Source organism: Ananas comosus, linkage group 11, assembly GCF_001540865.1.
Source record: "Ananas comosus cultivar F153 linkage group 11, ASM154086v1, whole genome shotgun sequence".
In the NCBI taxonomy this organism is placed as follows: domain Eukaryota; kingdom Viridiplantae; phylum Streptophyta; class Magnoliopsida; order Poales; family Bromeliaceae; genus Ananas; species Ananas comosus.
The window spans coordinates 5,636,123-5,647,507 of record NC_033631.1 but is presented as its reverse complement, the minus strand read 5'-3'; the positions used below and the strand labels follow the sequence as shown (position 1 = coordinate 5,647,507).

General features: G+C 41.5%; 1 protein-coding gene across 1 annotated transcript; it reads left to right on the top strand.

Moving 5' to 3' along the window:
* On the top strand, positions 1,036 to 3,468 carry LOC109716992 (putative pentatricopeptide repeat-containing protein At3g25970). The gene has a single exon (XM_020242630.1). It carries the CDS (start codon positions 1,072 to 1,074, stop codon positions 3,190 to 3,192), a length of 2,121 nt encoding a protein of 706 aa, XP_020098219.1. The 5' UTR covers positions 1,036 to 1,071; the 3' UTR covers positions 3,193 to 3,468.

Genomic DNA, 11,385 nt, shown 5'->3' with positions numbered 1-11,385 from the left:
AAGAAAACCTCTTTTTTTTTTTTTTGGCACAAGCTGTGTTTTGAATTCGGAACCAGAGGCCTCGCGATTGGTCCCTCCGTGATCAAAATAAAAATGGTTAGCCATCTCAACTTTGCCGCTCGTTGTGTTAAAGCTTTTCTCTGTATACAAATTAAATCATTGAATGAAAAATATGAGTTTGAAAGCTTATTAACTTAAAGGTAGAAATGTACAAAACATAAATCAATTATTACCCAATTCGATTTGACTACATAACATTTAAAATTTTAAACTAGCTACGAAAATTTTTGATTTATTTGATTTGAGATAGTTAATAACTTTTTAACTTAAAAATTGGAATGCATTATTTATTTTCACAAGCTAACATTTTATGCAAGTAATATAACTAAAATTTATTAAAAAAATAATAAGCTTAAATTTTATACAAGAAAGTCACCAAATGACTTAAATCAAATAAATTAAATGATTGAGTACTGCAATTAAAATTTGCAAGATAGAATAGGTTAAAATTTAGGTAAGGTCTATGTTTTTATTGTAACTAAATTGAAACCTTATTGAATGTTAACAAAAAAATTTATGATTCAAGAACTAAGATGAAACCTGACAAAAAAATTTAGTAACCAGTGGTGCACAATTTATTTAAAAACTTTAATGTGGTATTAAGGTCTATCTAATGCTATTAGCTAGATAAAATAGAGTTGAGAAAAAAATATATAGAAATATACTTCTTCGGTGAGACAGTAGAAAATATATTGTAACCGACTCATCGCGATATGCGGAAGGCAAAATTACGAAAGAAAAAAAAATATGCGGAAGGCAATATATTTTTTCAATGTATTTAACGCAATCTTTCCGCAGTCCCAAATGAAGCCTAAGACTATTTAGTTGCGCCTGCACGTTTAATAGAAGTCAAAACAGAATGTGGAGGGAAAATAAGAAGTGTACCACTGTATCATTTAAAGACGTGCGAGTGATTTTGTATCTAATCTACAAGCGCGAAACTACAGCAGACACACTGCACGGTCCAAACATATATAAAACATATATGTATAACTCTTCGTGGCCACGCACATGCGCGCGCCTCCGCCCCTCTCGGCCGCGCCCCTCCTGTCCGCCGCGAAGACCCACGCGCGCCTGATCAAATCCGGCGCCGCCTCCGACACCCACGCGTGGAACGCCGTCCTGACCGCCTACTCCCGCTCCGCCGGCCTCGCCCGCGCCCGCGACCTGTTCGACGAAATTCCCCAACGAGACTCCGTCTCCTGGAACGCTCTCATCGCCGCCCACGCCTCCTCCCCGACCTCCTCCTCCTCCTCCTCCTCCTCCTCCTCCAACGCCCTCTCATGGGACCTCTTCCGCGCCATGAGGGCCCTCGGCCTCCCCTTCGACCACTACACGCTGGGGAGCGTCCTCAAAGCGGTCGCCCGCTCAGCCCGCCTACAATTCGGCCGCCAATTGCACTCCCTAGTATTGAAATCAGGCCTCGACCGCAACGTCTTTTCCGCGAGCGCGTTGGTCGGCATGTACGCAAAGTGTGCGAGTCTCCGCGACGCGTCTCGCGTGTTCGAAGCTATGCCCGAGAGGAATGCGGTCTCGTGGAATGCGTTACTCGCCGGGTACGCCGAGGCAGGTGAGGTTGATGCCGCCTTTCGGTTGTTCGGTAGGATGGAGAGGGCGAGTTCGGTGCCCGATGAGGCTACGTTTGCTAGCCTGTTGACTTTGGTCGACGGAATTGCTTACCATCGGTTGATGTGCCAGTTGCACGGTAAGATTGTAAAGTACGGACAGGCGAAGGATTCTGTTGTGTGCAATGCAGCAATTACAGCTTATTCGCAGTGTGGGTTGATCGGGGATTCAATTAAGGTTTTCGATAAGATGGAGGATAATAGGGATTTGATCACGTGGAATTCGATGCTCGCAGCTTATGCTTGCCACGGCCTAACGGATTGCGCTATGGAGCTATTTGTTAAAATGCAAGAGTTTGGGATCAATCAAGATATGTATACTTTCACCAGCGTGATTAGTTCTTGCACCGATCATGGGCATCATAACCAAGGAAGGATCTTGCATGGCTTAGTGACTAAGAGGGGATTAGATGGGGAAACGCCGGTTTTTAATGCACTAATCGCGATGTACATTAGGACGAGCGAGAATGGTATGATGGAGGATGCTGTCAAATGCTTTGATTCAATGGAATTTAGAGACAGTGTGACATGGAATTCGATTCTAACTGGTCTCTCGCAAAATGGTCTGAGCACGGAGGCGTTGAGGTTCTTCGGCCACATGCGATCCGTCGAGTTCAAGATCGATCATTATGCATTTTCTGCAGTGCTCCGCTCTTGTTCGGATCTGGCCATCCTTCAACTGGGTCAGCAAATCCATGGATTAGTCCTCAGAACAGGTTTTGCTTCCAACGATTTTGTGGCAAGCTCGTTGATTTTCATGTACTCTAAATGTGGCGTGATTGATGACGCTAGAAGTTCCTTTCACGAATCCGACAAATGTAGCTCGGTGTCATGGAATTCAATCATATTCGGGTACGCGCAACATGGACAGGCACGAATTGCGCTCGATCTGTTCACGAAGATGCAAGAAAGGAAAGTCCCACCAGATCACATTACTTTTGTCGGTCTAATTTCCGCGTGTAGTCATATAGGCCTAGTAGAAGAAGGATTCAATTTTCTAAAGACAATGGAATCAAAATATGGAGTTGCGATCCGAATGGAGCATTACGCATGTGGAGTCGATCTCTTCGGTCGAGCCGGGCGGCTCGACGAGGCGAAAGAGCTAATCGATTCGATGCCCTTCAAACCGGATGCGACGGTGTGGATGACGCTCTTAGGGGCATGCAGAATCCACGGAAATATGGAGTTGGCGAGCGAAGTGGCCAAGCATTTGCTAGAAGCAGAGCCTAGAGAGCACTCCACATATGTGCTTCTCTCTTGCATGTATTCTGGGTTTGGGATGTGGAATGATAGGGCACTTCTTCAGAGGGAGATGAGGAACAGAGGTTTGAGTAAGGTGCCTGGTTGGAGTTGGATTGAGGTCAAGAGCAAGGTGCACTCATTCAATGCAGAGGATAGGTCTCACCCTCAGGCTGAGGAGATCTATGAGATGATAGTTATGCTGATTGAAGAAATAGAGGTGTTTTCCTCCAGGGAGAGTGAGATTGATGACTTTGAGTTTGGATAAATATCCAAAGATTTTTAAACTATTCTTTAAAATCATGATAGAAGTATGCTTGGTGCATGCATTTCACTAGGTCAGGGGCATTTATTTTTGTCCTCTTATTAGCGTTCAGCAAGTGGTTCCAATTCCAATATAGTAACATGTCTGGCCAAGGTGCAAAATCATAGCGCCCCAAAAAAACAATAAAAGGGCTTTTTTTTTTATTTTTATTTGGCTCCGTCAAAAAAACTTATGTTCACAAATAACCCCATCAATTTTATAATTACAATTTTGGCCTTATTCACATTATGCAGACGCCACGTAAGCGCAACGCGAGCAGGAGTGAGGGATGTGGAATAAGTTGAATGTGGTAATCGGTGAATGGATTATCGTATCTAAACACGATAAATCGTTCATCGTGTCTAGACACGGTGAATGGTTCATTGCGTCTAATGTATCATATTATTTAAGTGCGAGGTGAATATAATATGGTGAATCATTAGCCGTCTTTGAACACGATTAATGATTTACCGTGTTCAACTTACCACTCAGTCCCTACCCTGCTCGCATAGGGCTGATGTGGCGCTTGCGGGGCAGAGATAAAGCCAAAATTATAATTATAAAAGTGGTGGGGCTATTTGTAAAAGTAATTTTTTTGAGAGGGCCAAATACGGAAAAAAAAGCCCACAATAAAATCTTTGAAAGATAAAAATAACTAAATAGATATCTAAGGCCTTATTTGGTTTTATCTACCTAGTTTTATTTATTTAAATAAAACTTTCATATGAAAAAGTAGAAGAGTGAATTGTGAATTGCCTATAATATTAACATTTAAGGTGCTTGTTTTGCAATAAAAATAGAAGTTGAAATAAATTTTATTTATAACCAAAATTCAACAACTACTTGTTTCAGAAATCATAACTTTCTGGTGCCCAAATAGGAATCCAGCCACCACTTCTGCAACGAAACATTACCAATGTTCAAATGTCACAGTCAGAATTTTTTTGGGTGCCTAGAACGGCTTCGGTTACTTGAATCCGCTGCCCAAATTTGTGTGTGCTCTACATAGAGGAAAATAGTATACAACCTTTGAAATCCGAGCACCCAAACTCTATTTAGGGCATCCAAATCCGCCAAAATCATGATTTCGGTTCTGAATAATGAAGTCTGAAACTAGCAAACTATCCAAATTCAAATTCCAGAGTTTTCAGGCACCCAAAACAACTTTCGAAAGCCCGGATCCACTTTCGGGCGCACCTATGAGAAACCAGACGCCTAATATCCCAGCGTCCAGTATTCCACCTCTAATTCGGGCATCTGAAATAGGATTCTAGCACCCGAAACATCTTTCCGATGCGTCAACCTGAATCTGAATGCCCAAACTTTCTATGTCCGAAGTCAACACACTTTCGGATCCTACTTACAGGCTATAGTTTTAGAGCCCAAAATTTGTAGTAATTTGAAATTTGATTTTGAACTATTTTAAACATCTTTGGATTTTGATAAATAAAGTTGTGGCATTCATTTAATAGAACAAACTAGATCATGTTCTTTTTTAATCCGTGCGTGCATTTAGATGGTTAAAATATTCAATTTTAGCTTAATAATTTCAACTCTAACCTTAAGTGAATAAAGTCACAATTAAGTTCTAAAAGTATCAAATGTGGTCTTTTGACCTCGGAAGCATAAATAGCTTCAATTCATGAACCACTTTCTTTGCAATTTGTCCTTCTTGAGTTTTTCTTATTTTTTGAGAGATCTAAATACAATAACTCAAGACAAAATATTTGAAAATTCAGTTATAAATTAGAGCCACTAGGCAAATAATCTCTCTCTTTTTTATGGTGATAAATAATATGAAATAAAAATTAATCATAATAGATAGAGAGGAAAAAAAATAAGTATTATAACAAGCTCTCCTAAACATGTGCAAGGTCTTAAAACTTACTTTAAAACTTATCAATCAATCATGTCAACAAAAGAAAAGCATATATAAGCTACAATCATATTAATTCATGAATATCGAGCATGTAATCATATAAAAGCTTGCATAAGTGATCATATCAAGCAGCTCAACATAGCAAATTAAGATAGTAAGCAAATTAAGCATATATCACAAATTTTCTCCCCTTTTGTCATCGAAGAAAGATAATAGGAATAAGCATAAAGGAAAAGAAAACAAAAACATTAAACACAATGTTTCAAAGGGTACAAAGTATACACTACAGGAAAATTAATATTTAACGAAAGGAAAAATCGTCGTTAATATTCGAAATTATGTCGTTAATAATATATAGTGACGAAAAAATATCTCGTCGTCACCCGTCGTTATAGCCTTTCACGTTAAAAGAATTAACGACGGAATACAAAAATCGGTCGTTATATATTTCAACGACGGAGTAAGTTACCGTCGTTAATTATTATTCATTAGTAACCATACGTTGTAGCAATAGCGACCTATTTTTCATCGCTACAAAGCTTAATTATGCGAAAGTTTATGGGTTTAACGACCAATAAATTCGTCGCTATTAAGCTTAGTTATGTAAGCTTCGTAAGTTTAACGACCAATACATTCGTCGCCAATAATTAGATTATTGTGAGCTAANAGAAATCCATACAAATAGGACCCATCACAAATATCATATTAATAAAATAAAAATATTCTGCAGATGAAGATAAAAATAGAGAAAGAGCTTACAAACGGGACCCATTACAGAAATTTCACCTTATAGTGGTGGAAAAACTATATAAATAAAGAAAAAAACATAGTAAGAGAGAGATAGAGGACCACAGTCAAATGTATATGATAGCGGCTCGTGAAGCGTCGGAGTAGTTCGCCCTTCTATAGCGTTGGAGAGCGTGTGAACATTTGCTGGCGAGCGAGCGCGTGGGTATTTTTGCCGGCGAGCGAGTACGTGAGTAGCCAACGGCAAGCGAGGGCGTGGGTAGCCGATGACGAGCGAAGGCGTGAGGAGCCGACGGCGAGCGAGCGTGTGAGGAACCGACGGCGAGCGAGCGCGTGAGGTGTTGGGAGAGGAATCCCTATAGTGACTCAGGAGACATTAGAGGAGATTTGGGGCTAATTTGGGAGCTAGGTTACTTTGTCCCAAAAGGATGCGGGACAGGGAGATTTTAGATTTTTTTTTTTTTTTTTTTTTTTTTACAATTAGGATGCATTTTGGGCCCGCCAAAATTCTTTTTAGGCCCGCCAAATTTTTTTTGTTGAGTATTAACGACCGGGCCAGATGACTAATAACGACGAAATAAATCTTTCGTCGCTAATTATTCGTTACCAAATAATATTCTATTGAGGTGTATTAAATTTTCTCTTTTTAGCGACCATATGTAGCGCCCGTCGTTAAAAATTGGTCGCTAAAAACTCAATTTGCTGTAGTGATAGTTTATCAAAAAAATATAAAGACAACAAAAAAGAGGCCACTAGGCTATGGTCCAAAACAAGATCCTAATTAATCTTCATCGTTACCCTCGTGATCATCCTCGTCTTGTCCCATTGGTGCTTCTAGCAGTGGCATGATAGAAGAAGACGACTGGTTTGCATGAGGCCTATATACGGCATAGAGTGCACTAGAGGGTTCAAAAGGTGCATTCTATCAGTTCTCCAAATAATCAACCTTTCCACCCACTTGATGAAGATAATCTTCCATTCTATCAATCTTTTGATAGATATCTGCATGCGCCACAGGATCATAAGAGGTGGAGGATTGTAGGGAGGAGGAACATGAGGAGAAGAGGGAAAAAATAACCTTTTGTTGAACATGCTCTTGCCTTGCTTCTTCTTGTTCTCCCTCAACGTCCTATATATATATTCATCATCTTGATCATCGGATGCATCCCTTATATTCTTTCTTATCCATTGTCGATATCGATTTTTTTTTGAAAGCGATGCTTGTGAAGGTGCTATTGTTGACGAGGGTGTTCTTTTTTGGCCACGTTGTTTCTAGAAAAGTTGAGGTATTGTAGATAGTGGTGAGAAAAGACCCATAGGGAAATGATCCAGAGGGATGCCCAACAGCATGCAGCACGGTCATGGGATATATGATGATGTGAGCCAATTAACTTGGATCCCTTCTTTGAGATGGAGAAGAGAAAGATCCATTTTTTAGTTGATGGTTCGTAACCGTCACGAGGAAGAATAAGTTTAGTGAGAAGAAAGTGGGCGAGGCGATCGTGAAAGGAAAGCTTAGAGCTATCTTCTCTAGAAATAGATGACTCTCGTACAGAAGAAGATTCCTAACTTGCACCTCAGTGAAGTTAGGAAAATCCTAAACATCGGTTTGGTAATATTTAACACATTCATTAGTAATGTTTAGTTCAATTACAAATAATACTGGAGCGATAAACATATCACGTCCCCGTATAAGGGATGTAGTAGTCGAATGAACTTTACTATGTGAAGCATTAGTATAAAATATTCTCACAAGATTAGAAAAAAAGGTCTATTGCTCCAAGGGCATTTATTTTTGACCCCTTATTAGTGTTCAGCAAATGGTTCCAGTTCCAATACAGTAACATGTTTGGCCAAAATGCAAAATCATAGCGGCCAAAAAACCACAATAAAAGGGCTTTTTTTTGTATTTGGCTCCCTAAAAAAAATTATTTTCACAAATAGCCCCACTAATTTTATAATTACAATTTTGGCCCCGTCTCTGCTACGTACGCAGGCGTCACGTCAGCGCCACCCGAGCAGAAGTGGGGGATGTGGAATAAGTTGAACACGGTAAATCTTTTATCGTGTTTGAACGCGGTGAATGGTTCACCGTGTTCAGTGACTTATATTACCTTGTGATGAGGAAGAATAATACATTAAACACGATGAACTATTTACCGTATCCAAACATGATGACCGCGTCTAAATACGGTGAACCATGCACCATGTTCAGTAGAACTCCACCCACATCACTGCAGATTTCAGCACAATAATACAACAAATCGTGATACATCGACAACACAACGGCAAATCCACCACAACAACGCAACAATAAATCGAACAGAACATCAATAGAGCATCAATACCATATCATCACAACAACATATCAAAATATAGAGCAAATTTATCGCTATTTAGAAAGTTCTGTGCAATTTAAAATTTACAAAAATGTAACATTATGTTCTCCTCCTAATCCCTCGACCACGTCTACCTACACGTCCCCTCCCACGACCGCGACCATGATCAATGCCATGCTCATCGAAGAGCTCTATGACTTCTAATTGGTCGAGATGTTCGATAGCAGCACCCTCAACAACTGACTGAGTGTCCTGCGTCTCGACCATCCGTCTGATCTCGTGCTCAACCATAGCAGGTGTCGGTAGTATGTCTGGCCATTGAGGAGCTGAAGATGAGGGCTGATCTGCGTAGAGAGACTGTAACTGCCGTCAGCGCCTACGATAAACAATATCAGCTGGTCAAAGTGAATCCTCTGGTACTGAAGATGGATCCTCTGATATTGATATTGTGTCTGGATGATAAGGTGGCTCCTCTATCGATGAAAATGGCCTCGGCGGACTATACAGTGGTACATGGCCTGACGTCGATGGTCCACTATGTTCTGCTGACTGTGGAGGTACAGTATCTGGAAGCGTAGGTAGAGTCTCCAAAACTGCTTATCGGTGAAGATGACCTCGATAGACTATACAATGGTATATTCCTATCTCAAATTCTCTAAATGTGATATCGCGTCAGATAGCAACCAATTCTTTACAGCCACTAATATATCGTGGTACATTATTGCTCACGACTAAATTTTCGTTCCAATGAATATAGAAAGAAACTCATTCGCCAGACATAGAGTTCTAAAGTAATATAATAAAATATACAAAAACATTACACTCATGACATATTAACATAAGACATCTCTAATATACAACAAATGAGAGGGTAAGAGATGGAATTATCATTTTGCGGACACGGTCGGCGCAACTTCTATGGTGATTAAGAGCTCTAAAAGGAAGGGGGTGATGACGGAGAGAGAGAGAGAGAGAGAGAACTGTGTGAGAGAGAGAGATCTCTATGAGAGAGAGAGGGAAGGGGTCAGAGAGGGGGGGGTTTTGTGAGGGGGCTTTAGGGGGTGATAGGGTGCAGAGAGAGTGAGAGGAAGAGAGAGAGAGGTGAGAAGTGGGGGGGTCTGTAAGAAGGGTTGGGGGGAGGGAGGTGTGTGCAGTGAGAGAGTGAGAGAAAGAGAGAGGTAGGGGGTTCTAAGTTTAGAGAGAGAATGAGGGTGTAGAAAACAGCTCGGGCGAGAGAGTGTGCTGGCGGCGGTGGCGGCAGGGAGTTTAGGGTGGGCCACAGAGAGAGAGAGAGAGAGAGAGACAAAAAGAGATCGAACGAGAAAGGAAGGTGGGGAAGATAGCTTCAGCAGGGTAAGTAATTTAATATGAAAAGAACACAGTGAATGGTTTACTGCGTCTAAACACAGTAATCCATCCACCGTGTCTGAACACAGTGAATCATTCACTATGTCTAGACACGGTGCACTATTCACCGTGTCCAAACATAGAAAACACTAAAGACAATTAAGACCAAAACCCTAAAGACAATCGTAGAAAACACTAGAAGATATGAGAAAACCCTAGAAACCAATCAGGATCGGATTATGGAGAGATTACTAGAGGAAGAGGAGGACGAAGAGAGGACAGAGGGATCAAGAAGAGAGAGGGACTCTGTGACAACCCGAACTTCTAAAAACTGTGAAGACACGGTGTATGTTGGGTTGGAGAGCTAACCCAATGACTTTGGTGAAGTTCGGTGAAGTTTGGAAGCTTTCGGGCGTTTCGGCGCGCAGAGGCGCGAAAACGGAACCCGAAAGGCTATGTTGGGCCTCGAGCTATGCTCGGCATTAGTGTGGATGAAAAGAGGTTGGGGACATGTTCAAAAACATGTTTGGTGAGCCTCAGTCCAATTGGAAATGAATCGGAGGTTTCGGAAGAAACTATTGAACTTTAGCTAAAATGACTAAAGTGTGGGAACAAGATGGAAGGACAAGTTTCCGTTGGTATTCCAACATGATTGGAAGAGTAAAAGTGAGTTCCAAAGGAGTTGGAAGGGTCTTGACATCGTACGGCGCGAAATAGAGCCGAAAAGAAGTGAAAACAGCATTCTGCAGGTACTGTACCGGTACAAGCATGATGGCTGTACCGGTACAACCATCACGGAACCGTGCTACGGCGCTGTACCGGTACAAGGGGGCCTTGTACCGGTACAAAACCCCCGAAACCGAGCGAACCAGCTCTCGGTTTTGGCTGTCTGTCGGGCCTTGTACCGGTACAAGAGCCCGTGTACCGGTACAAGGGACCCAGAACAGTGGGTTAAGTGGGAAAAATAGAAAATACTGAGGGGCTAAGTGGATATTGTTACAATACACTATTAGAGAGTGTTTTATCTCACTCTCTCTCTCTCCCACAGCTCCCTCTCCCTCTCTCTGTTCGTGCCCTGGGAGAAACCGAAGGAAAGAAAGGAAGAAAGGGAGAAAGGAAAAAGAGAGGAAAAGAAGAAGAAGAAAAAGAGAAAGCTAAGGAGAAGAAGAAGAAGATCTCATTCTTCATCCTCATCTTCATCTTCTTCCTCATCTCGAAGCTTTTGGAGAGGTAAGCCCTTGCTCCTCTCATGGTACACTTTGATAGAATGGGTTCTAAACCCTAGAACCTAGAGTTTTGAAGCTTCTAACTTATTTAGAACCTGGTAGAAGCTTAGAACACCATGAAATCCATGGTTTTCTCATGAAGCTCTAATGGTGGATTTCTAGGGTTTGCTCTAAAACACCCTAGAATGAGTTCGAATGCTCCTAGATGAGCTTCTAGATGATAAACAAGCTTTCTTTTGCTTGTTTTATAGATCAAATCCAAGGTATTAAGCCTATGTTGCATTAGGGCATCCCAAATGGGGATTTTGCTAATGTGGGGTTTTGATCTATTTTGAGTGCTTGGAAACCTAATTGCTAGGTCAAGAAACGCGTGGGCGAAGACGGATTGAGCATTCGTCGAGCCGTTTTAAAGTTATTAAAGAAATAAGCCTTGAGGCTTCATTCTTGCCTGTAGGTCCGAGACGGCGTCGTAAGGTCGCGGGAACGGACGTGTGGCATTGTGGCGCATAACCGAAGACCTATAATTTTCGGATTTGCAAAGCGGAACACGGTTGAGGCGCAAGTGCTTGACGGACCCAAAGGGTGCCGAGTGCCGCGGGAGGCCGATTGCAAGTGTCGA